Consider the following 26,908-nt stretch of genomic DNA (forward strand, 5'->3'; position numbering starts at 1 on the left):
TTCAACATATTAATCTTACTTAGCAAATTGTACTTATAGGGATCGCTCGGTATTATGGGAAATAAAGGTGGCCGCTTTCTGGCTGAGAGTTAAATGAGAAGATCAATACCACTCCCATGTCTGTTTGGTTCATATGAAGCTACTGCCAGCAGGCCTTTAGCTTAGCTTAGCATAAAAACAGTATCTTTCATATCTGCTGGATAGTTTAATATACAAAAAAATCATATTTTAGAAGCTGATCATATAATGTGTGTAAAGCTCCATAAAGTAGCTACTGACTAGTACTCTTCAATTGTGCTATACCTGCGTTAACGCAACCCAAACAGTGTTTTTGAGCTTTGAGAGAGTTTCCTTCTGTTTCACGCGCGCAACTACAAAGACTGTTTGTTAAGCTCTGAAGCGCTGCCAAAACACAGGTGACCTACTGTGCATGAACGCATCATGTGTAGAGACAGAGGGAGCACTGAAGCTGCTGCTCTGCTAACACGCCGCGTCGTGTAAAGAGCAGCATGAAATGGATGTACTTCAGTATATGTATGTCATGTTTGTACTTCAGTACGCCGCAGATTCCAGCTATTTAAAGGTGTCTCTGTGACCCTTCTGTGTTAAAAAGTGGATTTCAGATCATTTCTGAATGTTATAAAAACCTATTTACATCCATTAGAGTTTGAAACCTAATGCTGGTAAATGTAAAGTAGATATAGGCAACACGAGTAGGATTATAGGTCGCTTGCATATTTTTCTCAAAGACTAAAATGTGAAACAAAGTGTTGCCTGTGCTACACTTTCCCAATTTCTAATTTAAAATCACTTGTGTCCTTGGCCCAGTGAATTCTCTTTAAAGATCGACGTTTCTGCCTCAAACATGATTGGATATGGCTGGCTCGAGTCGAGCTCAGTTTCTCTCTCGTTGCAGCAAAATCAGATTAGATTCCTGCTCACGCTGAGCTGGAAGCTCGAGAATGTTGTTGAAAAAACTTTATTGATTATATAACTGTATTTGGGCCGGATTCAGGAACAGATTAACGTTAAAATTGTACTTTTTGGAGAGTTGGACTGCGCTTAAACTTTCGGCCCAGAGTCGAGCTGTAATTCTCGGCAGATAGACACATATAAACACACACACACACACACACACACACACACACACACACACACACACACACACACACACACACACACACACACACACACACACACACACACACACACACACGCTGTCACTCACCCCTAGGTCTATTAGTGATCTCACTGCAGTGTGTGCAGCCTCCTCCGAGCAGCTCTCTGTGAGATACGGCACAAAGGCACACATGAATCAAAAGAACAGACAGATTTCCAATATAGAAAAACGGGAGGGGATAACGGAACACAGCAATTACAAGTGGGACTGATTACTTTTTTATACTGTGCATTATTAAAGCGTGTCATTTGGATAGTTTCTGATTGTCTTATATGTTTTTTTAAAAAGAGAGCATGTGATGTGTGAGGGGAGTATATGGGAAGGGGGGGGGGGGGGGGGGGGGGGGGTCTGCTGACTTGTTACTCGCTGAATCAGTGGGAAAAAAAACGAGGTGACAGGCTCTTTAAAGTTACGACACAAAGAAATAGAAGATCCTCGTGTGAGTGTGTTCCTGGGAGGTGATGTCAGGTTTGAGCTCACCGTAGTGCTGCTTCGTCTGACTTGCTGTGTCACACAGATGGCGGTGCATCTGAGCCACGAACTCTGCCTCTGAAACACACGACACGCGATCATCGTGTATATTTATGACTGGGGGAACACTGCAAACAGCTTAGGGTGAAACATAAACATCAGAAACACGGAGAGCACCATCAGCATTCATTTTGACTCGATGTGGAACTCTTATACGAGCTACTCTGGTTCAATGCTTTTACGTGTTTTAAACAATTATGTGTGTGTGTGTGTGTGTGTGTTACTGTTCCTTAGACATACACACCTGGCAGAGGTGTGTGCAGGCGGTCCAGACCGCTGGTCGCCCAGCACAGCGCCCTCAGATGACCAGCGAGCATACTGCAGAGGAAGAAGAGCATCTCTGGACACTGACTCGGCTGGCTTATCTGGGGAAAGTGGACGGAGGCGGAGGCAGGAATTTAAAAGCATTTTCTGCTACGATGAGCGCACAGCGAGCAAGTCGCTGTCAGTCGGTCCGTCGGCCCCAGGAAGTCATACGGCTGCGGGATACGGAGGCACAATATTACAAAAGGAACACTTTCATGTGGGTCCAAATCTCAGTGCTGGCCAAGTAGGTTTTTTATTCGCTTTCATGCAGTAAAACATTTATGTTTTTATTAGTAGAGGGGATGGACAAAACAATTGAAACAACAAAAGACTCAACCTATATCTTTAGGACCTTTACACCATTTTCCTGTTTTATTTTCTTAATTTTAATCTTATCACCCGGGGGTAATGTGCAATAAGGACATAAACTCTCATTCTAATGTAAATTTAATCCAAGTTTTTATGCTGTTGTTTCAAATGGCCGTTTACACCCCCCACCTCTCTTTTTTTATGGCAGTAGTTAATGTAGAATATAGCTTTATGTTTTTTATTGTATTAGGATGGGACAACTTTACCCTCCTCAAATGTATGAACACTACACGGTCAAAAGTAAGTGGACACCTGAGCTTTGCACCCACATGAGATGTAGAACATCTCATTCCATATTCATGTAATCTTCTGCCATACCAGCCTCCACCCGTCAAGCAAGGCTCTCCACTAGATTTTGGAAGCTGGCTGCAGGGATTTGCTCCCATCGGCGTTAGTGAGGCCGGGCACTGAGCCCGGCTCACATTCAGGGTTCAAAGTCATCCCAAAGGTGTTGCATGGGTTTGAGGTCAGGGCTCTAGACCGGTCTAGTTCTTCCACACCAAAAACTTATAACAGCGTTTTATTTATGCTGTCATCTGATAATGAGGGAGACCAAGAAATCCCTATATAAATAGTTAAACTGTGTGTATGGGGCCATTATAAACATGTAATATGGAAATAGAGGACAAAGTTTGTATTGTAGAGTTAAGTTGATGCTGTGTAATTGCCCTGTAGTCCTAGTTCATTACACATCCATACAGAACCATTATGAAGGATGCTCAGTGCTGCAGCAGATACAGAGCGCTCTTTGCTCAGCGGCCCTCGTTTCGTGCTTAAAAAAATAAATAATCCAGCACATATCCAGATTTCCTACCAAAGTGATATTTCATCCAGCGAGACGTTCTGAAGGGAGCTCATCCAACTTTTCAATGAGCAGTCGTCATTTAGTCGATTAAGCTAAATCAATCGGCGTTTACACAATCGTTATGTTAATCTGCAGCACTTAGAAGCTTCAATACACAGTAGAACTTTAAAATCAACAGAGAGAAAAGGGAGAGCAGTCAGAGCAACTGTTTATAGAATGAGTTGAATGAGCAGTAAAAACACATTAGGCCAGAGAGGCTGCTTGGAAAAGCAAATACAAAGAAAAAGAAATGCATGAAAATGCACTCGTGGCATAATATTTAGACAAACCAAACAAGAAGATTGAAGAAATAAGAAGAATTTGCACAACATGGCAGCATGTTAAGAAAGAATAATATAGAAGCTCATCACATTGATTGTATCAGGGCATATGTTGTCCGATAAGAATACAAATGACCAAAACACAGAAATGTTGGATATAGTTGGGGGTCACCAAAATATTAGTTTTTCTGCTGGAGGTCATCCATTTAAATATTATATGTACACAGCCATATATAACCCTGCCACCTCGGGGAATATATTCCTTCTCTGCTTGCATAGCTGAGAAGCTTGAACATGAATAACTTAATAAACACAAAGACAATAACTAATAAAAAAATGAAAGTGCCTTTGGAAAAACAATGTTCTACAAGGACAGTGAACAAAATTACGCATTTAAAAAGTTCAGGTGTTCGGGTATAAATCGCTAAACTTGAGCCCACACAAGGCCAGGCTTTTCCTTGAGAATGTATTATTATAGCAGCTCAACTTGGATTAGTGCGAGCGTGCTTCTTAGGACCACCAGAAGTCAATTAAGTCGGGCTAACTGATACGGAGGTACGGAGGTCTGTTCTGACCCCGTTCAGGGCCGGAGCCGAGGCACCGGGAGGAGAACGGCGAGTGCGTAGCATGAAGAAAAGGAAATAAGTTCAGAGTAGAAGAGTGTAAAAACATTGACGAGGCTCTTCCTCAGCAGACAAAGCTGAAGTCAGTGAGAGGATTCTATGCCGCTGTGGAGGTGGCAGCGGTTTTACCGGGCTGGAAAATTAACATTCACAGTCACAGTGTTCCTCAGAGTTTCTGATGAAAGCAGAGAGTCAAACAGTGTCTGTATTGGATGATGGTGTGCATGTCCGACCCAGCTGGGTGAAGGTCAAGTACAAACGCAGCACAAAGAAAACAAAAAGAGAGGCCGTCCGCACACTGAATACTCCAGAGCTCCCAAAGAATGTTGCAGTGACGCAGTGTTTCAACCTTCAAGGTCTTCGTCAGGAAAACATCCATATATATAAAAACAGCAGGAGGGGAATCACACTGTTCACTGTTCCAAACTGATCTATAATGTGCAAAAAAACACAAAACTGTCAATACTATAAGCTGTCCTGATCTCTTGAGTTGCCGCCCACATCTGCAATTAGATTCAAATGGAATATACCTATAGGAGGACAATTCCAAGTTTATTTGTACATAGTTCTGGGATGATGGTTGTGTCCGTATCATGTGATCTTTGTTGTTCATATCGATGTTTACCTGACAAGAACTGGGAAGGCCGGATCGCTAATCATTTTTTGCTTGCAACATTCAGTGTGTGGACTATTGCACTTTTTCATTTGCATGCCAAGGTTTTGACCAATTATTGAAGCAAAATGCATCACTTTCAGTTTGCACCACACACACACACACACACACACACACACACACACACACACACACACACACACACACACACACACACACACACACACACACACACACACACACACACACACACACACACACACACACACACACACACACACACGGGCTTGATGTGACGCACTTTGAATTGCCTTGTTGTTAAAAGGCGTTATTCAAATATACTTGCATTGCCTTGATTGCTTAACTAGAGCGCACCTGTATGGAAGATAATCAACATTTCTGATCTTTCTCCGCTCCCTAGAATATGTTTTTCCTTTAATTTGTAACATTTTACACAAACATCACAGTTTGTTTAAAGCGTAAAAAAAAATAATTAGTGTGCTTTAAATGTAGCTGTGATAGTCTTTTTATTGCATTTTGACATGTGGAAAATTTGAAAAAAAGAAGTGCTTTATCCGTAAGATGTGTATGTCTATTCATGTCACTGTGCTTTGATTGCTGCTCTCTGTAGACACAGGTTCACATGCACTCTTAAAGGCTCTTGAGACACCTCAAAGTCACTTTGCAGTGTGGGTAACCGAGGCACCTGCACTTTGAGCACTGGCTGTTTGGTGCCTTTGGAAGCTGGTAAGCTTCCTTGTGTTGCTTTGAAAAAGCACACACAACAGTCATGACTGTCGGGCTTCTTTTAAAGATGACACATGCTGCTAATTGACATTCAAGTTACGTGACGCAACTGCGTAGGTGCTTTAGTGATGGAGATTGAGTTACTTCAAAGTTCCTTTTCATGTGGAGTTTCTGGTATCTTTTGTACGTGCCCTGCAGGCAGTCATCTTTTGTAGGTCGGCAAGCGTAAAACATTTTCCCCCTTCATATAACCTCTGGGGCTTCACTAAGGCCTGTGCAGAAACCAGAGGAGCCCAGCAGTGCTCTCGTGTACCTTGTAGGAGCGCAGGTCCTGCTCCTCCACGTCACAGTCGGAGTCGCTGTGATAAGGGTCGTCAGAGGTGGTCCAGGACAGAGCGCCCTCCTTCTTCCAGAAATCACAGATGGGAACGTCTCTGGGAATCTACAAAGAATGGAGGGTAAAAAAATAAATAAAAAAAGATGGTCCGGTAAGAACATCTGTGACTGACTTCAAATACTTTAGGTCTTATGCTGACATTTGCTGTTTAATATATAATGAATTTCATAACAAAAGTAAAGATCAGGTCTCACACCTAGTTTCACACAAAAGACACAAAAATGTTTACACCAAATTCCACATCGACCTGCCCCTGATTGATTTCACTGAGCGTGTATTATTATCCGTTTTCTTATTTAATAATGACTCTACTTGTTCTTTGTATTCGGCTTCCCTTATTCAACTAAACAAGTCCGAAGTAACTTCTTTATTTAATGTACACATTCAGCAGGTAAGGAGCAAAGTTTTCTTTCATTTGGAGTCGTGTTTCCCGGACACCTCATGAATTCACTCTCTTTTAGCTCTGAGTTTGGTCTCCGCCGACTCCTGAGAAAAACATTTCTGCCTCTTTAGCTGCTAAATGCTCCTGTATGTTCACCAGCTTGTCGCCGACTGTGTCTGACAGCCATTTGGTGCTGAACGGGTAGTTGATAGCGGGCAAATTATGTAACATTTTAGAGTAAAAACATTTAGAAATGTGTCAAAAAAAAAATCTTTCTTACTTCCTCCATGATCAGGATGCCACAGCGTACCAGACTGTCAACTGCATCCAGAGCGAAACTCTGGGACGACTGACAGGGCTGGGGGGAGGGGCAGGGGGAGGGAGAGGGAGAGAGAGATTGAGACAGCACTACAACTGTCACTACCTACTGTACTTAGAGAAAAAAAGTATTTTAAATGCATCTATCTCCCCGAAGTCAGTGTGCAACAAGCTCTGTAGTTAATCCGTCCCATGTTGCTTTCGATGTTATTAATTGTTGTTTAATGCCTTCATTATAATGCAGGTAATATTTGCATATTATTGATTATTTTTTTCTATCATCATCTGTCAATGTTAATCATTTTCTGTACTGCTTTGGCCATACAAACGTCTGATCCGTCATGCTAATAACGCTTATTAGGGCCCGAGCCGCCGACAACGTCGGGCCGGCGAAGGCCCTATTGAGTTTCTAAGGGTTCTTATTTTTCTGATTTTTATTTTTAAGGTTTGGGAGCATTTGGGGGGGACTTGCCATGCATGAAAACTCACCAAATTTTGCAGACTTGTCAGGTCTGGTGAAAATTTTCATATTATATAGGTTGCAAATATGCATTTAAAAAAATGGCTCTCTAGCGCCCCCTACAAGTCGCGCTGGCGACGCCCCTCGGCCAGTTTGTCCGATTGACTTGAAATTCAACACACATGTCCTAATCCACTAGATCTAAAAAAAAGCCTCTCAGACCCCAAAACCGCGCCTAGTAAAATTTTCCGCCATCTTGAATTTAGTGTAAAACACATCTTTGCGAACTCCTCCCACACGCTGGCTCCGATTGCTACCAAATTTTCTGTGGATCATTATTGGATGTAGATCACTCAGATTTATCAAAAGCTTTTTGATATCTCTTTGCGTTGAAAAGATATGGACCAATGAACTTCCTAGGGGCGTGGCTTAATATCAATACACATAACTTCTCAACCCATTGTCGAAAATTCACGAAACTTTCAGCATATGTGCCCATCGCATACCGCAACATACCCTGAGATTTTTGTTGCATTCAACCAATAGGGGGCGCTACAGTAAACCCGCAAAGTTGTGTTTTTTGGCACTTTTCGCATTTTGCAGCCTTCGTATTTTAACGAACTCCTCCTAGAGCATTTATGCGATCGACTTCATATTTGTTCAGGGTGCTCTTAAGACCTTTGTGATTAAAAATTATTAAAAGCTAGAGTTTTCGTCGAAGAACCTTGACGTGGCGTGGCGGCCATTTTGCATCATTTTTATGAAAAATCAAGTTGTTATAACTCTAAGGTACATTAACCAATCCACACAAAACTTCTTGTGCATGAAGCCTCTTCAAGCATGAACACAAACAAATTAAAAAAATTTCGATAACTCATAGCGCCACCTACTGGCTGAAGGCAATGTTTTTTTTTAGACTTTCATTTATTCCTCCTAGCCACGTGACCCGATTAGTCTCAAATTGTGCTAGGATGGCCTTAAGACATTGATGAAGATTTGCCATAAGTATTGTGAGTTTTCGTTGAACGCTGTTGCCGTGGCGACGCATCGTTCGCCATGCAAAATTGAAGTTGTTATAACTCAAAGGTACATTATCCAATTTGCACAAAACTTCTTGTGCATGATGCCACTTCAAGCCTGAACATACCTGATTTGAAAAAATTCAAAAAATTCATAGCGCCACCTACTGGCTAAAGGAAATTTGTTTCAGTAGGTTAGGATGCTCACAAAATCATGGTACTTTGCACAAGTGTCAAAGGCATCGGAAGAAAAATGTGGAATGATTTTTGGCCTTGTCCGTTTTAAATTGCCTCTGTAGCGCCCCCTACAATATTTCAAAAGAGCAGCCCCGGCGCTACGTTTGAGCTACATGTACGAAACTTGGTGGGCACATGTATCCTCTTGAGACTTAAAAATAAGTCTCTTGGCACCATGCTCTAAAACCTACCGAAGTCGGCCATTTTGATTTTGGTGTCATTTTTCCATAGCATAGTAGGTTAGGATGCTCAAAAATTCATGGCACTTTGCACATGTGTCAAAGGCATCGGAAGAAATATGTGGTATGATTTTTGGCCTTGTCCGTTTTAAATTGCCTCTGTAGCGCCCCCTACAATATTTCAAAAGAGCAGCCCCGGCGCTACGTTTGAGCTACACGTACGAAACTCGGTAGGCGCGCGTATCCTGCGGAGACTTAAAAATAAGTCTCTTGGCACCGTGCTCTAAAACCTACCAGAAGTCGGCCATTTTGATTTCGGTGTCATTTTTCCATAGCATAGTAGGTTAGGATGCTCAAAAATTCATGGCACTTTGCACATGTGTCAAAGGCATCGGAAGAAGTATGTGGTATGATTTTCGGCCTTGCCCGTTTGAAATTGCCTCTGTAGCGCCCCCTACAATATTTCAAAAGAGCAGCCCCGGCGCTACGTTTGAGCTACACGTACGAAACTGGGTAGGCGCACGTATCCTGCGGAGACTTAAACATAAGTCTCTTGGCACCATGCTCTCAAACCTACCAAAGTCGGCCATTTTGATTTCGGTGTCATTTTTCCTTAGCATAGTACTATCTGCAAAGCATCGTTTCCAGCATCAGGCGGTCCCACGCGGGATCGACGACGTCTCGCTCACAGACGCGCAGTCCAGCGGTCGCGGACGTTCTCCGACGCGCAGGCCGGAGTCCGCCGCAAGCCCCGACGCGCAAGGGAGGCGAGGGCCCGTTCATCGCTGCTCGCAGCTTTAATTTGAGTTTGAATTTGAGAGATGGATGGAGATGATAATGGGTAAGCTCAAAAAACAAGAAAGGTTAGATGCACATGCAGCTCCAGCCTCAAACGTCTGTGAACTTCAGGGGGAGACAGCTGACAGAGAGCATGAGGAGTGGAGTAGAGACGCAGCGGAGATCAGAGGAGGAGAATGAAAGATGGCCGGCAGGAAGGTGAGGCCGGGAGCGATCATTTTTTCGGTGAGAAATGGGGGAAGAGTAAAAAAGCTGCGAGCAGAAGAGACAAGAAAGCGCAGCTGCCGAAATGAAAGCTAGGCAAACAGAGAAAGGAATAGTATTCCTGGCTCAGATTTGGAGCCCTTTAAGTCAGCCTAATGGATCACGTACACACACACACACACACGCACGCACGCACGCACGCACGCACGCACGCACAATTCAAAACCTCTCTCTGTCTGAGATAGAGGCAGCAGAGCAGGATGAATGGCTGTTCAGCTCCATTAAACATCCATTGAATGAGGCACACTGGGTGTGTGTGCGTGAGTGTGTGTGTGTGTGGGTGGGTGAGATATGAATTCCTACTCACTGGCATGAAGCCTGGCGGCAGGAGATGGCAGAGCTGCAGGGCTCTCTCCGTCAGCTCGGACTGGCAGAGCACCACATCGAACTCCATGTCACCGTTGACCTGCTCTCCGTCCACGCCGTCGCTCCTCACCCTGCTGCTGACGCCACTGCCGACCACCTCGCATAGCATGGCCGACACCGCACACGCTAGGAACACACACACGCACACACATGATTATTTGCTTTAAAACAAAATACACATTGTAAGCAAACTGTTATTATATTGTCCAAAGTAAACAGGTTTTGATCTGTTTTCTTTGCAAAATATCTCAACATGTTTGTGTTTGGGGGGAAGTATGAAGACAGTCTTTGGCTAATGGATCGGTTCATGAGATTCTGCTGATAAACAGGATTGAGTGTTATCTCTTTATTTATACTTTTCATCCCCGTTATCCTGCTTTCATGTGCTGGTGGGAAAGTCTTAACATCCAGAGAGTGTTTTGTCCTTAAAATGAGTCACAGACTCCGTCACAGACTTCGTCACAAAAGAAAAGGAAGGCCGGAAGAACAACACTGAACACAGACCATAATGATAAGAAGGAGTACTTTAGGTCTTTTTTGATGCTAAAACTTTTGTACTTTCACTTAAAAAGATGCTAAACTTCAAATTCAACTATCTGTTTTGTAAAGATGTATTGGACTGCAGTCTACCTGAACAGAGAGTGAAGTTGCTCTCCCTCTGTTGTGTGTGTGTGTGTGTGTTATCAGAGGTGTGCTCGTTTACCGCCGATAGCAACGCCCCGACCCACAACGTTGTCATGGAAACGTGGCGCCCACTCTCCGGTTGCCTCTCCGGTAAACACGGTTAGCTCTGTCAGCGCCATAGACTGAATATCAGAAGCGGAAAGAGCCATCGTGACATCAACCATGCTTAGAGTAACCTGTCAATCACAGTAAGCCCGCCCTAAAGCATACTCTGCTTTATGGTCTTTTTGACTCTAAATGGACCATAATTTACTAAATGAACATCATGCTGTAATGAAGAAGACTTGAAACTAGAGATTGAGACCATAAACTCATGTTTACTGAGGTAATGAATCGAGTGAGAAGTAGAGTTAGTAGTAGTCATTATTTCATAGACTTCTATACAATCAGAGTCGCCCCCTGATGGCCATTAGAGAGAATACAATTCTCAATCTCTCTTTAAGTACAAATTGTGAATGGAGGACTTTTACTTGTAACAGAGTATTTCTACACTGTGGTATTGCCACTTTCTGTTGAAGAAGTAATCTTGAATATTTTCATTGAAACAAGTCGCTATCTATCGCCGAGTAGAGGTAACACGATGTTAACTGAGCCTTGGGCCCACAGACACAGGAACAACAGTAAGGGTCGCAGACTGTTAGGATCCCTGGGAGGTGAGATCCAAAAACACACGGCCAATTGCTGCTTAGCACCAAAGGTGTCACCAAATAGAACGAAACGGAAATCGGCAAGATTGTAACTTTAAGTAAAGGATCAGAGTACATCTTCCACTACTGGATATTACACAACAAAATGCCATCACCTCCGTACAGCATCCATGTATTAATCTACAGTACACTCAGAGGCAGCACAAAGCCCACTGCCCACCAGCTTCACTTCCTATACAACCAAAACAAGTCGAGCAGCAATTATGAATCACGCAGGCCGAGTAGCTTCCTGTCCTTCACAACAGCACATTATTTTTGACTCCAACAACTATGCTGAAATGGGGCTGCAGTATGTGTGGCTTCACCCCAGTCTGCCTGTTAGCACAGTACCTAGAACAAAAAAAACACGTTGAAGTACAATGTACATAACAGGCTCAAGGATGAGCCGATATAACACTTCGACCACATCTAGGCTTTCTACCATTATATGATTACCATTATTACTCATACTTTTACTTATTACGCTGTTTCCAACACTATCGCAAAACAAGAACGCCAAAACGGTGCGATTATACATCACCCCAGATTATGTTCAATGCCAATGTTTAACTGCAAGGTTAGGGAAAGATTGTGGTTCTGGAAAATAAAACTGAAGTTGAAGTATGGTCCGATTATATTTCTGCTCCCTAGTTTCCTGGGTAACTTCCTTTACAGGTGCAGCACTTCATCCATCATCTCTACATGTCATACATACTGACACCGCTGGATATCAGAAGAGATTATCATACAAGAAGTGACAGAAGAAACCGTTTCAGCTGAAGAGCGGCACTGCCTTCTTCTTTCATTTCGGTGGATAAAAAAAATCAGCTACTGCATGCACAGTTCCCCGACACTGCTCAAAACTTCACATGCTTTTAACATTCAGGATATATAAAGAACGTAAACTTTAAAAATGTCATGTTTCAAACAGATTTTTGATACCGACATGCCAACAGCCGGAGCCACGGCCAAGGCCTCCCACGGAAAATAAGGTGCCAGTAGAACACAGGGTCGAGAGATGATATTTAGACTTAAATGTTAGAGGGAAAGTTTTGTCAGCTACACAAAGTACACACACACACACGCGCGCAAAGGCACTCACCGCCAACAGCCTCCAAAATAAAGGTGTGTGTGACAATCTGGGCATGGAGGGCGAGGTGAAGCATGGCAGCAAGAGAAGGACGGGGCACAATAAAAGGGTCTCTCCTGGGAGGTGGGAGACATAAGACAGTAATGGAGACGGAGGGTTCACTGAAAGGGAAATTGGATTATAGATAAGCAACACAAGTTTGCTGTGCAGCCCTGATCACCGTTCTTTGTTTCTCTTTTCTTTTTCGACGGACAGAAAGACAAACCTAGACGGCACCGCGGCTACGATGAGGTGCGGGGTGAGCAGAGAGAGGGAGTAGCGGACGACCTCCTCTAAACTTCCCCCGAAACCCACGTCCCGGTTCCTGAACAGCAGCTCCTCCGTGAGCCAAACCACATCGCGGCACAGGGCTGAGGCGCTCACACCCTGCGGAGGAGAGGTTTGGTTCCAGGAATGAGACGCCAGCGCTGACCATCTGGTGACGTGACGTTAAGAGAACTGGCGGGTGTGACTCAGAACATCACTGTCACACTCTCATTAAACCGGCAGGAAAACCAATTCTGTTTATGAGCCTCTTGGAGTAATGATGGATCCTTAGTGGCGCAGGGGGCGGATTTTAACTCTGACAGCACCAAGTGGAAAATTGCTCTGCCAGCACACCACCACGGGGGGGGGGGGGGGGGGGGGGGGGGGGGGGGGGGGGGCACATACCTTGCGGTGTCTGTACAGCAGGAGACTTGACACCAGACTGGTGGACATCACAGCTGTGCAGGAGGATGCAGCTAGAAAGACAGAGCGCACACACACACACACAGAAAGACACGCACACAGACAATGCGAGGCAATTTGCATCCCATTAAAACAAAAAGCTTATGAAGATTTGTTTACGATTCAGCAGGGGAAGATAATGCTGGACCTACAGAAGATGAGGTGGAGAATGATGGCGATGCTGAGGTCTCTCTCCGGAGGAGTTTGCTCTTTGGGTTCAGATGCATAATGAGGAGAGGGCAGGAGCCACGACATCCGCCTTCGCCCAAACACACAGTCGGCTCTTGAGCGAATAAAAGTGAGACGAGGTAAGAAGGTCGTCAGGAAACACTTTTGCAAAAGTTACGATACTTAACATTTTGATTAAGTATGCTCAGCCTTATTCAGCACGATCCTCGAGGATAATCGTTTTCATTCTGCCAATCCCACACTGGACTCGAGTGTAGTTTTATCTTATTGCGATCAGCCTCAGTGTTTACGTCTCCCTCTCTTTACACCGTATCAGAGCTCTGCAGTCAGAGCGGTGCAAGACACTGCTGCTGATGAAAACCGAACATCCTGCTGAGGCTGCTGGACATTGAAAGCGTTCAACTGCCGAAACATGGTGTGTGTGTTTATGCTGTGAAGAAGGAAACATATTGAATTTGACACTGCGGTCAGCACCAACCGCAATCTTTGATCAAAAACGAGGTCTACTAAGCAAAAGGTGGTCATTTTCAGCATTTCTCTGACTACGTATCCGTTTTAAATATTGCTGGGAGTGACGGAACAGGAGGGAGGCGCCACAGTGAGCTGTTAGCTGTAGAGTTAGCGGTGAAAGGCTTGCACACCTAAAACTGCTCCGCAAGATAACCAACTATTTTATAAAAACAAAAGTTTGTTTGGCTGCATTGTAAACGGACACACTAGTTGTCCTTCTGCTGTAATTACGACAAAGTAGCTGCTCAGCGAGCGTTTCTATTAAACCACTAATCACATCTGTCGCAAAATCCGCCAGAACTGAAATCGGGATTGAGAAGAAGGATAACACAGTCGGCGAGAAAAGACACACAGTTGGCTTTGTGCCAGCTGAATGTGTCGCAGTAAATTGGATTCATTGTCAAGGGAGTTGCACAACAAATCACATAGTAGTAAAGTATTATTTGCTCCAGCTGGAAACATTTGGAAAAGCTTTATTTAATTATATTAGACAGACACTTTCTGTAATGCTCAATTCGCTTTTATTACAACATTTGTGCGTAAGGAGGAAGGAACATTAGCTGTTTCCAAACGGCCATTTTGAGAGTTGATGACTTGACACCATATTTCTGAGAAATAAAAGGAACACTCAAGTGAAATAACACTGTAGGCACACTTCAGTGTTTGAAAACAGCAGCGACATCACTCGAAAACGGCGACACATTTTACAAGTCGCTTATCTGAGGCTACGCTAGTGATACGAGTGTGTTATTTATGAGTCTCAGCTGTGCATGTGTGTGAGGGAGATATGCAGCGGCGCGTCAGACACAGCGTGTCATATCTGGCTCTGTTAACACTGAAACCCTGCAGACAATGACAGTGTTCAAATCAGACAAGGAAAGAAACAACTGAGCGTGGAAAATAAGTGTGTGTTTGTGAGGAATTTACATTGCCTTACCCTCGCGTTCGCTGCGTTTTTGATACATGGGAACAAATAGAGATAAATGAGGCTTCAGCAGAGACACAGTGTTGAGTGCCGGAGCGTGTTAAGACGTACACAAAGAACTAAAACTGCTCACATACGTGCTGATAACAATCCAATTATCAGTCTCTGTTGCTTCTCATCTGTCGATGTCACTCCGGGTTTGGTTTTTTTGTCTTGCGTCCCGCGCTCTCAGAAGAATTAAACACACGAAGGGAGAAGCCACTTTTGCTCGTCAGGAGCCAAGCCGAGATTGAGCGAGGATGTTATTTTCTTTCCGTTATCTTTTTTTTCCGCTGGCAGACTGTGTTATGTTGACGGTAATTGGACCAAGTCTAAGAGGATGAAAACGCTCATCAGAGCTCGCATCGCGTCTGTGCCAGATTCGAGGTTTATCTTCAAAGTTTGGGAGGAAGTAACTTTTGGATTTCACAGATGTTAGATATAACACAATCCCAATCCGTGTTCCATTGTTGTTTGTACACATAGAGTGTAAACACTCACTCGTGCACATAGGCGTCTACACGGGGGGGGGGGGGGGGGGGGGTTACCTGTTGTTGAGGATAACAGGCAGCAACAGCTCCTGTAGAGGGAGCCATTCACCTACTCTGCACCTCCCTGACTCGCACATCTCCTGCATATGTAAAGACAAAAATATGGATGCACACATGCACAAAAGTAGAATGTCTAGATCTTCCTTAAATCTTAAAAACTAAGCAAGGAATATTAGACTAAATATTAGATTAAATTAAAGCATTTAATCCCAACTATCCTTGCTGCAGCCCACTTCCTCCTCTTATTATTGCCAAGTGATAACCTTCAGTTTTACCCAGTTGCCATTTTATTGGGTACACCTACACAACAGTAGCAATAACTGCTACCGTGGTGAATGTTATCGGGCTCAGTTTTTGTTGAAACGGTTTGACAGATGTGTTGATTCAACTTCGTGATCATTTTAGAGGCGGCAGCTTGTGGTGCTCTTGAAACACATTGCTTTATATTGGGAGGTATTTCTGATCTTGGGACAGACCAACTATGCTCCACAAATGGAAGCAAATCACAAAGCTCCGTTTAGACAAATATGTTCTTGACTACAAAATGTTGAAAATTACAATATCCAGTATTGTATGCCTCTTTATCATTCAATCAAAGACAGGTATACCTATAGGGCCCAAAAATCATAAGTTTTGAGTGGGGATATGTTTTTTAAAAGAGAACAACGTCAAAATGCATCTCAAGAAGCCAATTTCTGTCTCTCCACTTCAAAGGTAAGTGTGATTTATGAGAAGGCTTATTCTCTTTGCCTTCCACAAGATGAAGATTTAAAAAGGACAAGAAAAATAAAGGCTTTCTTTCATTTGTTCTTTTTAACTATTCCCAAATTGTTGTTTTTTCTTCTGACTACTGAAGATCTTTGAACAATTATTCAAATGAAACAATCATGGAAATGAGCACCACTTTTTGGTTGCACTACTCGCAACTCGTGCCCACTCTTCAAAGGGTTACAAGCCAAAAAGTTTGAGCGTTGCGTCTGTAAATGCTCTTTCTCCTGTGCACCTTGAGAGAAAAGGGCTGAGCGAGGTGGACCCTCACACTTCCATCCGGTCTCCTCCAGAGTAGAGACCACAGCCACTGCAACACAGAGCCTAAGTCAACCTGTGAGAAGATCACACACACGCACACACACAACCATAAGAGTCATACATACAGAGACATTACAGCAGCAATACCACTAATGAGCAGGATCTATGATGAGCACTAAGAAAAATAGCCGGCCTGAGCATGTTGGCACTAGAACTGGGTGTTCAGTAATGTATACTGTGTACTGGATGACAGAACAAAATGATGAGGCGAGGACCTTATTATGGCAATTAACTGAGAGAAACACCCACTCCCGAGTATCCTCTCGAAGTGCAGATAACAGAGGGCAAGACTAATGGAGACTAATAACAATCACTGTGCAATGAAATGCAAACCTCTAATCAACAAACGCTGGCCGGTGAGAAATTAGCAAAGTTGTGAAACAAGACTTTTAAAAGTTGCACTCTGGCTCATCAATGGCCGCTTGGTTTTTCCTCTGAACCAGGAGTTTGACACTGTGGGCACTATCAGACAAAATAAGGACAACTCTGCACCCCCACCACAATATTCTGAGACTTATGTAAAAAAATATTGATAGTACAACATAATTGTACTGCTAATTATCAAGGTCTATTGGTTGATGGTGTAATATATTGTGTTTCCATAGTCGGAGTGTATTGTGGTTTAATGACACTGAAAGCTGTATATTTAATTACAGTGTACGTGGAAAAGCCTAACCCGGGACACGAGTTGCAAATTATCTATGAACCGTCTGTGGCATCAGTGTCATGCTCTGTATTGGAACTATGTTAAATTACATCTTAATGAATCAAATTCAAAAACATATGTCAATAGTAATGGATTCCGTGATGCCTATTATTATTATTATTTGTTCTGTTCGGAGGATAATCATGCTCTAAGTTTTGGAACTTAAGTTCCCATCATGCTTTGGGGGATGTAAAATAGGTATAGCGTATAATGTTGCCATGGATTCAGTGAGTTACACCGTGTGCTACAACTTGAGCCCTGGCAGATAGAATTAGCTATTAGCACTTCCTGTTTGCATTGTTTCCATCGCTCACTGGATTACTTTGATACTTTGCATTTGATTACGTGGCGAATTTTCAGGAAAGTTCTGGAGTTATAGACTTCTTTCTGTGATTTCTAAGCAGATTTACTACGGTTATATTAGAGATGCACATCAGAGATACTGGATATCCTCGGGAGGTGTAAGTGACATTGAATCTATAATAAATATGTGCATCACGTCTGTGGGTTGAGTACGATTGTGTGTCAAGGCCTCGGCTGCAGCGCCAACGTGTTAACAACCGGGTTTAACTAAAACCACTAACTTCCTGTTGCTTTTAAAACTCCTGCACGTATCCGTCCCACCACACGCAGTACCTTCGCCTCAAGTGTTTTTCGGGGCACACCTGACAGTTTGAAAGTTGCTGCGTTAAAACCAAACCTGTTCCCTTGCTCCTGAGGACTTTACAGATGGCTCATATTAAGTGGTGTTTTGTGTGTGCTCGCCAGTGTGTGTTTACACGCAGCCACCTGTGTGTTGTTGGTCTTGGGCACACAGTCATAGGAGATGCCCACAGGCACCAGACTGACATCAGGGACAGATCCCTCTTTGATGAGTTGTGTGACGTGAGCCAGCCACCGGCCACCTCGGCCAGACTCCGCTGACACACCGACGCTTATCGCCTGACCCTCATGTAGCAGCTCACGTACCAGCTGAGGGGGGAAGGAGAGAGAAAAATCGGAAAAGTCTTAGCAGCGGGGAAGCAATTAACATAATATGCCTGTCTTTTTCTAAAATATACATAAGCAATATGGCAAACCAGACCTTGGAGGGAATACAAAGAGGCAAGAAAACAAAGTGTGGAGGACAGCGGAGGGAGGAGAAGTCAAACTGCAGGAAGCAGGCAGGATAAAGAGCAGAAATAAAAAAGGGACTATGGGGGACACTTCAGAGATACTCCCCTCACCCCAAGTCCTGTTTTCACCTCACAGACAAGGAAAATTCAATTACCATTGAGCGGCAGCTAAGCAGGCCTACACTAAATAAATAATAAAGGTCTATTAACATTCAAATACAACCAATAAACAAGCCTGCCTTCACACGCACAGCCAATATGCTTACTCACATAAATGGTCAATGAAATAAAAAAAGGAAAAGCAAAACTACTTGCTCCATTACCTATAAACAACCTGCTCATGTTCCACTGTGGCTGTAGTCTTGTGGATTGATGCCACACTGAGCCGTGTTATTGAGCTGTATAGCACAATATCGATCTTAATAACGTCAGTATCTTCTCCAAATGAAATACGTCTTCAGGCAAACTGATACAATGCACAAAAGAGCTCCATTGCTAGATACACACAGGAAGATATTGATGATGAACAGGTGTTGATCATTGATAAAAAAACAAAACAGGAAGACAGCATTAAGCAAAGAGTACAAAGAAGGTACAAGAGGAAAGTGTGATGGATGAAAGAAGGAGGAGAGAGAGCAGGGAGCCATTAATACAGACCACATTAATCTCCGAAACAAGGCCAAAAAACCCTCAAATGACTTTCCCATAAAAATAGAAACAACCCGCTCAGACCTGCCAAGCTCACACAATCAAGCTAACCACCATTCTTCTCATTTCTCCGCCCTCTCCTCATAGCTTTGTCACTCTGGCCAACTCCAAAGCTACAATCTCGGAAGCGAACCTCAAGCTCCTTGGTCATTTTGAGAATGAATAGAGAGTGGGATGAGGGAGGGGGTGGACAGGTTGTATTCCGAGTGAGGAGCCGACTTTGATAACACTTCACCGTGAAGTGAAATGATAATGATGATGTGTATGTGAGTGAGTATGAATTGGACCAAATGCACAAACGCTAAACAGCCAAATTACAAGGACAGGTATCTTTTGCTTACCCTGCAATTTTATATAATAACCTGCTGTCTGTGAGGGTTCTTTTTTTTTTTCTTTCTGCAAAATGCATTAGCAACGTGTTTTCTGATTCGTGACCCAGTGCTTCGTTTCCTTCTACTTGTAAACAGAATGTTGTGCCAAGAGGATGTTTTTACGGCTGGTGACTCTCCAAAAAGGGAACATGAAACCTGAATTAGCTTTTGACTGTTGAAGCGGCCATTTGCATATGCGTTAACGGTTGTTAAATGTCTTCTGTGGCTCAAAAGAGCGGCCGTTACTGTACATTTTAATGTTTAAACAGAAAGTCGATCTCTGGGTAGTTGTCGGTGGGAAGGAGTAGTCGTCACTAACCACGAGCTCCAATCAAGGCTAACGGCTAAATTAGCTTTATGTAGCTTCTCCAAGTGGGTCTTCAATTGACAGTGATACCTAAATTAAATATTTTTCGTTAAGCTACTGCCGTGGCTACAGGGATGGAGATGTCGGTGTGTCAGTTGGTCGGTCGGTCTAACACTTTGGTCCAGACTTGAGTATTTAAGGAACGATAGGCTGGATTACCATGACATTTGGTACAGATATTCATGGTCCCCAGAGGACGAATCCTACTGTACTGATCCTCTGACCTTTTCATCCAGCGCCACCATGAGGTTGACATTCGTGGTTTGGAATAAAATATATCAACTATTGAATAGATTACAATAAAAATTGGTTGAGACATTCATGGTCCCCTCAGGATGAATCGATATAACTTTTGACATGACTTTGCATTTAGCTTTCAAATTGTCTAAAACTTTAGTTGTTGGATGAATACTTGCAAAACTTCAGACATTTCAACACACATTTCAAGACATTTAGCATGCTAACAGGCTAAACTAGCATGGCGAACATGGTAAACATACCAACTAAACAGTGCGTTTGCATTCTGAGGTTAGCATTCAGCTCATAGTGCTGCTGTGCCTAATTACAGCCTCCCAGAGTCGCTAGCATGGCTGTAGATTCTCAACTGTCCGGACCCCAGTGAAGCGCAAACTTTTGGTTCTTGGGTGTTCAATGCTGACTCAGAAGTACATTTTTACTTAAACCCTCAAAGAACCACAAACAACCGGAACATTGCCACATCCTACCTCATCCTAAAACGGTCAAAAACATGTAAGACTTACGGAGGTCATGACGGGTGAGTACAGACTGTCCATCTCAGCGTCCTGCTCAGTCAGAGCAGAAGGCGGCAGGAGGACTACTCCTACTTTCTGCAGGATTGATCTATAGAATAAACACATAACTAGTTTGATTTAAGAAGCTTGGAGTGATGATGCATCTCAGCACTGAGTTTCAAATTAAAGCTGGCCTTAATATGGTGAATAAAAGTGATCAATTCAGCATTTTGTGTCAGTCAAACGGTGTTCATGCATTATTTGTGAGGGAAGATACTGTTTCCTATGCGGGGTTTGTGTGTGTGTGTGTGTGTGTGTGCGACTATACCTTATGAAGGAGCTTCTAATGTGGAGGGGACAGACAGTGTATGGGACTCTCAGGTTGTGACAGAAGAGCACCAGAGGGATGAGAGCGCAGTCCACGGCGCTCTGACGCACATGCACATAAACCAGCAGAGATCCCTGTATTACAGAAGAGAAGCAAGCTTTGGATAAACAAGATTATTCACATTGCCATTCATTATGGCAAACGAGGGTGGACTGTGTGGAGGTGGCGCATGGGTTAGCAGAGTGTTTTGGGGGACTCATAGTCCATCAATATTATAATCAAGCTCCACGGGCTTCAGATTGTATCAGGAGAATGGAAGAAAATAGACGGATAATTTAAAAACAGCAGAGATACAGAAAGTGTACAATCTTATTATTTTTACACTGTAATGGTTAAGAAGGATCCAGACAGAGATTACGGTTGTACGTGGGGAGTATGTCGAAGTGACTGCATGAACTGTAGAGGTTGACAGCATACTGTGAGTGTTTTGTTCAAGGTCAGCAGCAGCGCTATCATTCGGTACAGAATGTGGCCCTTTATCTGTTGAGTTGCATTTTTCTCCCAAATACAAATGTGGAAAATAAACAGAGAGGCTACTATCACAAACTCAATTATATATCCAGTGAATTCAAGGCAGGCAGATAAAACATGATTGTACTTCTTTAGTGGCTATGATTGTGTCCCTTCAATAAAAATAAAAAAAGCAATAAGGTCCGCAATAAAACTAAAATATGTATTCAATATATACTCCTTTTGAAGCATGTTAGAAATGGATTAAAAATGAATGACTTTTTATACTTTTCATCATTTTTTTTAAATCTATCTGGCAAACCAATCCCAGCAATCTCAAAAGACTCAGTTTTCATATTATTATTATTATTATTATTATTATTATTATTATTATTATTATTATTATTATTATTATTATTATTATTATTATAATAAGCATCAACAGAATAATGTCCTGGGTGGATTTGCCTTCATTTACGTAATAGACCGCATTTCAGTGAGATCTAAACTAAAGCCATAGTTCACTGGATTCATTCACGGCCATCTTGAACCTCTATACCAGCAGCTTCACTCAGACTTATTTACTTGCATGTATTTAGTCAACCATGTAATTAAAGTTGTGTAGTCTTCTGTAAAACAATAATGAAGTATAACAAGGCAAGAGAGAGAAACTTGAAAGTTTGAGCTATTTTCTCTTTTTTTCTTTTTTACAGACTTTCAAAAGTAGTGGTACATTGACTTCACTGAAAAATACCCTTGTATTTTTACCATGAAATGTTTCGGAGGGGATGTGCACACACAGGGCTGTAGCTGTTCACCATCTCATTAGATGGATGAGCACATCCTGAGTGTGGATGTGTGTGCAGCCAAAACATCATGCTAGTGTAAATGTCTAAATACAAATTATGCTTTCCATGTTTTGCATGAAGAGTTGACACCCTTTGGGGCAGCAGTTCATGCGAGCACATTTAATCATCTGTGAACAACATTAGTGAGGCAATTCCGTCTGCATATACATGTGCGTGCTTGTAGATACTTGCACCTCTTTTGAGGCTCTGTGCAAAGCTGGCAGATGGTTGAGGTTAACTTGAATACTGCCAAACACGGAGGAAAACATCTTCAGCATCACCCAGCTCAGGAATCTAGCCAGGAGAGGGATGGTGGGAGGAGACATGTATAAAAAGAAGAGGAGGGGAAAAAAAATTAATGACATGAGATAATGAGAGTGGGGACACGATGTCCACAGGGGAATAAGAGACGGAGAGCTGTGAGAATAAGAAACAGCCAAAAGGGGCCTCTGCAAAGGAAGTGAGGATGGAGTTGAGTGAGACAGCATGTAAACAAGATAGATGGGAACGTGACAACGTGGGGAGAAGAGGGATAAGGTCGAGAGAGAAACTGATGACATAGGGAAGACGCAAAATGGAAAGCGATAAAGAGGGGTGTGTGTGTGTGTGAGGGTGACAGCTGTAGATAGAGATGGAGGCAGAGGCTGTGAATGAGGGAGAGAGGAGAGAGGAGGAGGGGGAGAAGAAAGACCGCAGATTTTGAAGAGATTCCTGCGAGCGGAAGACAGCCTAAAAAGTTAATTTAAAGCCACGAGTTTCCGCGACCTTTCTCCAGACATTTGCAGAAAACAAATACTTTCTTTGTGGCAACGGGAGCAGGCTCTTAAGACCTGACAAGAGTCATAACACCCAATTTCAATTTAAAGTACCACACGCCTCACTTTCAGCGGGAGCGATCGAAGTGTGTTGTGTGTCCGCTGCCTGTGGACGAGTTCATGCCTCAGCAACCAACAGTCATCCTAAAGAGCATGCCGAGTGCCTGATGGATGGTCATGCACCAGTGGGTACTTCTAAAACATTTGCACGCTGACAAACATCCTACATGTCCAGCAGTAAAGTGTGTATCTTCCAGATGGCACCAGCTTTTAGAAAGCAGGGCCAAGTATTTCTGTTCTTTCTGTTGTTGTTGTTGTTGTTTTTACTGTTCTGTTGTAGAGTACCCAAAAGATACGAGTCATTTTTGGGGCATCCAGGGTCCCAGATTTAATGTCCTGTTCATTTTCTGCACAGACAATGTTACATTTTGTTTTATCGCACAATGAATTGTTCCTGAATTTGCTACAGCTACGATTCCCCGCACTGACTGTCAACGGCAGCTGATGTCCTTGGTTACGGTGCTTTTAGGGGATGAGGCTGGCAGTAGTCTGTACTTTTGTTATTGTCAACAAATCCTGCGGAAAGACCCAAGGCCAAAAGTCTCTCTCTCTCAAAACATTCCAACTTCTCGCCTGTCTGTCCCCAAATCCATTTGTTCTCACTGAAGAGAAACAAGTCCGGAATATAAACCTCCCCTGAAACAGCTGGGAGCTGTAGTTCTTAAACACACATTACTCTAACAGTCACGGCAGCAGGATGGTGTAGGAGTCCATGTTCATTAGAACGAAAAAACATGTCAGCCGGCGTAACAATTTGGCTCAGTGATGCGTTTTAATTTCTTTTGGACAAATATCAAGGTCTGTGAAACAGAGGATTAAAGCTGTACCACGCTTTGTATGTCTACACAATCAAAATACTTCAATAGATCCATTCAGTGTGGGCTTTGGTCTCTTCATGAAGTTTGTTGACAACGAGAAAAAAAACCACATAATATGACCAGCTTTATCCTTTACTGAATGTTGTGGAACAGGGTTTAAGGGAAACTAGAATTACCGCCTCGCGGTTGGATCGAATGCCGACCAGTCATGTTGCAATTAACATCAATGTCTGTCCAAAATGTCATCGCTTCATCATCTTATCCTATTAGACATTTGGGTGAAAAGGTCATAATTAGCAGAAACGTGTCGTGAGTTCACAGGGACCGTTGACCATCAAATACTAATCACTTCATCCTTAAGTGCCACATTTGAGGGAATTAGCTTAAAGTGTTCCTGAAATATCGCGTTTACAAGAATGGTACAACCCAAAAACTCTGTGTCGGAGCAGGTGACAACGTCATTTTGCATAAATGAAGTTGCAATAATTTAAACTTTTAGTGTCCTTATATCATCTAAAAAGACTCTAGTGTTTCTATTTTGAGGAAGATTGATGAATAATAACAGAAAGCATTCAACGAGGAGGGCGGTGCGCCTGTAGTGACCTGTAACAGAGGCAAGCAGCAAACAGTGTCGTTTAAGTCCTGTCTCGTTGGAATCGTGGAGTGTCTTTATGTCTTATGCTATGAGCCACACAGCAACAGGCTACAAGTCATTTTCAATGGAAGCCGCTGATGCCCCACACTTGACGCTGCGTAACGGGCGTGATGAGCTACAGATCAAAGATCAGCTGTGAAGTACCGCATGTTTTTGTTTCACGCCGTTCCGTCCCATCTAAAAGAAATAAAATGCTTTTAGCCAGATCTCAGTGCCATTTAATAAAGACTACATCAACAAGCGCATGAGCGTCACTTTAAAGGCAACTCGCCAACAATGTAGCTCTGGTCACGCTCGGCCGTTTTAGTTTATGTTTCATGTTTGTTTTCTTGCTTGCTAAATGAATTCCCTCCGCTGGGACAATAAAGTTACTGAACTGAACGTCACAACTCTATTTTCACACTGATGATAGAAGAATAAATCCTATTTTATTTCTTCTTACTTCCAAGTGAAACGGTTGCTTAGTGCAGCTTTAAATCAATATAGAAAAAATATTTGTATCAATAAATAAACAGCAATCTTTGAACCTTGCCCTTTGCCCCACACAAACAGAAAGAAGAAACACACACACACACACACACACCGCAAGAAGCCAGGGGAGATGCAGGTGTTAATGATGGGGAGGAGTGGTGAGAGGTGGTTGAGATGCCCTCGGCTGTCTCCCCCCTCGGGCGCTTTGTGCTCTGCTGTGAGCGCCTCCTTCACCCTGAAACACATGGTCACAGGACAGCAGGGTGAGCACATCACAAAGCCTCTTCTGTGCTACATGCAGACAAACACCCGCTTTCCAGTGAGACAACAACAACAACATCCCTGAGTAAAGAGGTCAGGTTACATAAAGGCTAAACTCAATTACACCCAAGGAGAGAAAACAAGAGATACCAACAGCAGAGATGACAGAGATGGGGAATGTGTGCATTCTCTCTGCCCAAGATGGCGTTCATTTTCTGTATCTTTGTTTGCGTCTCTTATCGCCTCTCCTGCTCTCTGTTTCCCTCTCTCTAGAACAGCAGGGCCCCGTTTCATTTTCTCTATCATTTATTTACTCTCTTTAGGTATCTCTCCTCCTCCTCCTCCTCCTCCGGTACCTGTTGCTCTGACAGACTCTCTCCAATCTGTTGCTAACAGGGCTGGCGTAAATCTTGCACCCACTCACAAACAGCAGGCAGCACACCCTCCGCACCAGCCAGCCTCGATACCTGCAATACAAAAAACACACAGAGGCAGAGATTGTGCATGGGTGAGTGCGTTTTGGATGTTTGTTTGCCTGAAATGCTGTAGATGTCATCGATACCTGGTTTGTGTCTCGTTGAAGCTCAGCAGATTCTGGAAGCCAAGAAGAGAAGTCTGTCCGGGTTTCTTGCTCTACGCCACGACAGAAGAGCACACACAGACAGATGACGTGGGCGTCAAGATAAACCCAGATCCAATTCATTGTATTAAAAAAAAGCAGCCTGTCCCACAGAGGGGGAAACAATTCATCGCTCTCCATTGGCTTTGTATTGCGTGAAGGTCCCTCTTTTCTGATTCAGTCTGCTTACAAACAGAAAAATGTCAAAAAGCTGCAGTGTGGTGGGATGCTCTAACAATAGGGTAAAGAACCCAGAACTACATTTTTATAAGCTGCCATATCGAAAACTGGAGGATACAGGCAATAAAACGTGACGCATTGTGTCCACATGTCTCCTTTAAGACAACTATCTTTCTATTCCAAAGAGTTTGGACGGTAATGTTATTTCTATTGCTGTACCTGTATCTATAAATGCTGCTGTAGTGAAAAAATAAAGTATTAATAAATGAATAAAGAATGAATAAAGTAACTGTCTATCTATCTAACCCTGTAATACTGTGGCTGCATCAAAAAGCTGTGCAGTATTACGTTTGCAAGTACCTTAGCCAGCTACAGTAGCTCGCTAACACATAGCTAACATTAGCTCGCTAACTTGTCCGATTGTCATTTCAATTGACGTATATTATAAGGAGGGTATTAATCAACTGCACCTCTGGTAGACATAAGGTGGCAGAAGAACCCTTTGACTTGCTGAATTCTGATGTTTTTAGTTAACTACATGCATTTTGTCAGCGTTTCAGCCCTTTTCAGAATCTCTGTGAAAGGTGTCTTTAAATTCACTGAAGCTTAGGCCATCATGTATGGTCAGCATACGTTCAGGCCATTGAATGTGTTGGATGGTATAGTTCTCTCCCTCTCTCTCTCTCTCTCCCTCCCTCTCCCTCTCCCTCTCCCTCTCCCTCCCCCCCCCCCCCCCCCCCCCCCCCCCCCTCCTCCCTCTGCACTCACCAGACTGTCCGGGGTGCACTGGTGGCAGCACTGGCCAACAGTCGGTCGGAACATGCCCAGACAGGGAGGCACCGTCTTCAGCCTTTTCTTGATCTTCATTTCCCATGACAA

General features: G+C 43.2%; 1 protein-coding gene across 1 annotated transcript in view; it reads right to left on the reverse strand.

Annotated features, from left to right (window-relative positions):
* gpat2 (glycerol-3-phosphate acyltransferase 2, mitochondrial) overlaps positions 1–26,908 on the reverse strand; it is a gene marked incomplete at both ends in the record, with an annotated part of 30,052 nt that overhangs the window by 1,101 nt on the left and 2,043 nt on the right. Inside the window, 20 exons of the mRNA XM_079161629.1 lie at positions 1,229–1,284; positions 1,661–1,729; positions 1,956–2,076; positions 5,808–5,936; positions 6,554–6,631; positions 9,856–10,040; positions 12,387–12,490; positions 12,640–12,800; positions 13,086–13,156; positions 13,295–13,425; positions 15,354–15,436; positions 16,360–16,458; positions 17,941–18,123; positions 20,474–20,573; positions 20,793–20,926; positions 22,345–22,444; positions 25,082–25,204; positions 25,587–25,697; positions 25,793–25,863; positions 26,798–26,908. Of these exons, the coding sequence (XP_079017755.1) occupies positions 1,229–1,284; positions 1,661–1,729; positions 1,956–2,076; positions 5,808–5,936; positions 6,554–6,631; positions 9,856–10,040; positions 12,387–12,490; positions 12,640–12,800; positions 13,086–13,156; positions 13,295–13,425; positions 15,354–15,436; positions 16,360–16,458; positions 17,941–18,123; positions 20,474–20,573; positions 20,793–20,926; positions 22,345–22,444; positions 25,082–25,204; positions 25,587–25,697; positions 25,793–25,863; positions 26,798–26,908 (2,220 nt within the window). The remainder of the gene's footprint in view (positions 1–1,228; positions 1,285–1,660; positions 1,730–1,955; positions 2,077–5,807; positions 5,937–6,553; positions 6,632–9,855; positions 10,041–12,386; positions 12,491–12,639; positions 12,801–13,085; positions 13,157–13,294; positions 13,426–15,353; positions 15,437–16,359; positions 16,459–17,940; positions 18,124–20,473; positions 20,574–20,792; positions 20,927–22,344; positions 22,445–25,081; positions 25,205–25,586; positions 25,698–25,792; positions 25,864–26,797) is intronic.

Source organism: Pholis gunnellus, assembly GCF_910591455.1.
Source record: "Pholis gunnellus genome assembly, chromosome: 6".
Taxonomy (NCBI): domain Eukaryota; kingdom Metazoa; phylum Chordata; class Actinopteri; order Perciformes; family Pholidae; genus Pholis; species Pholis gunnellus.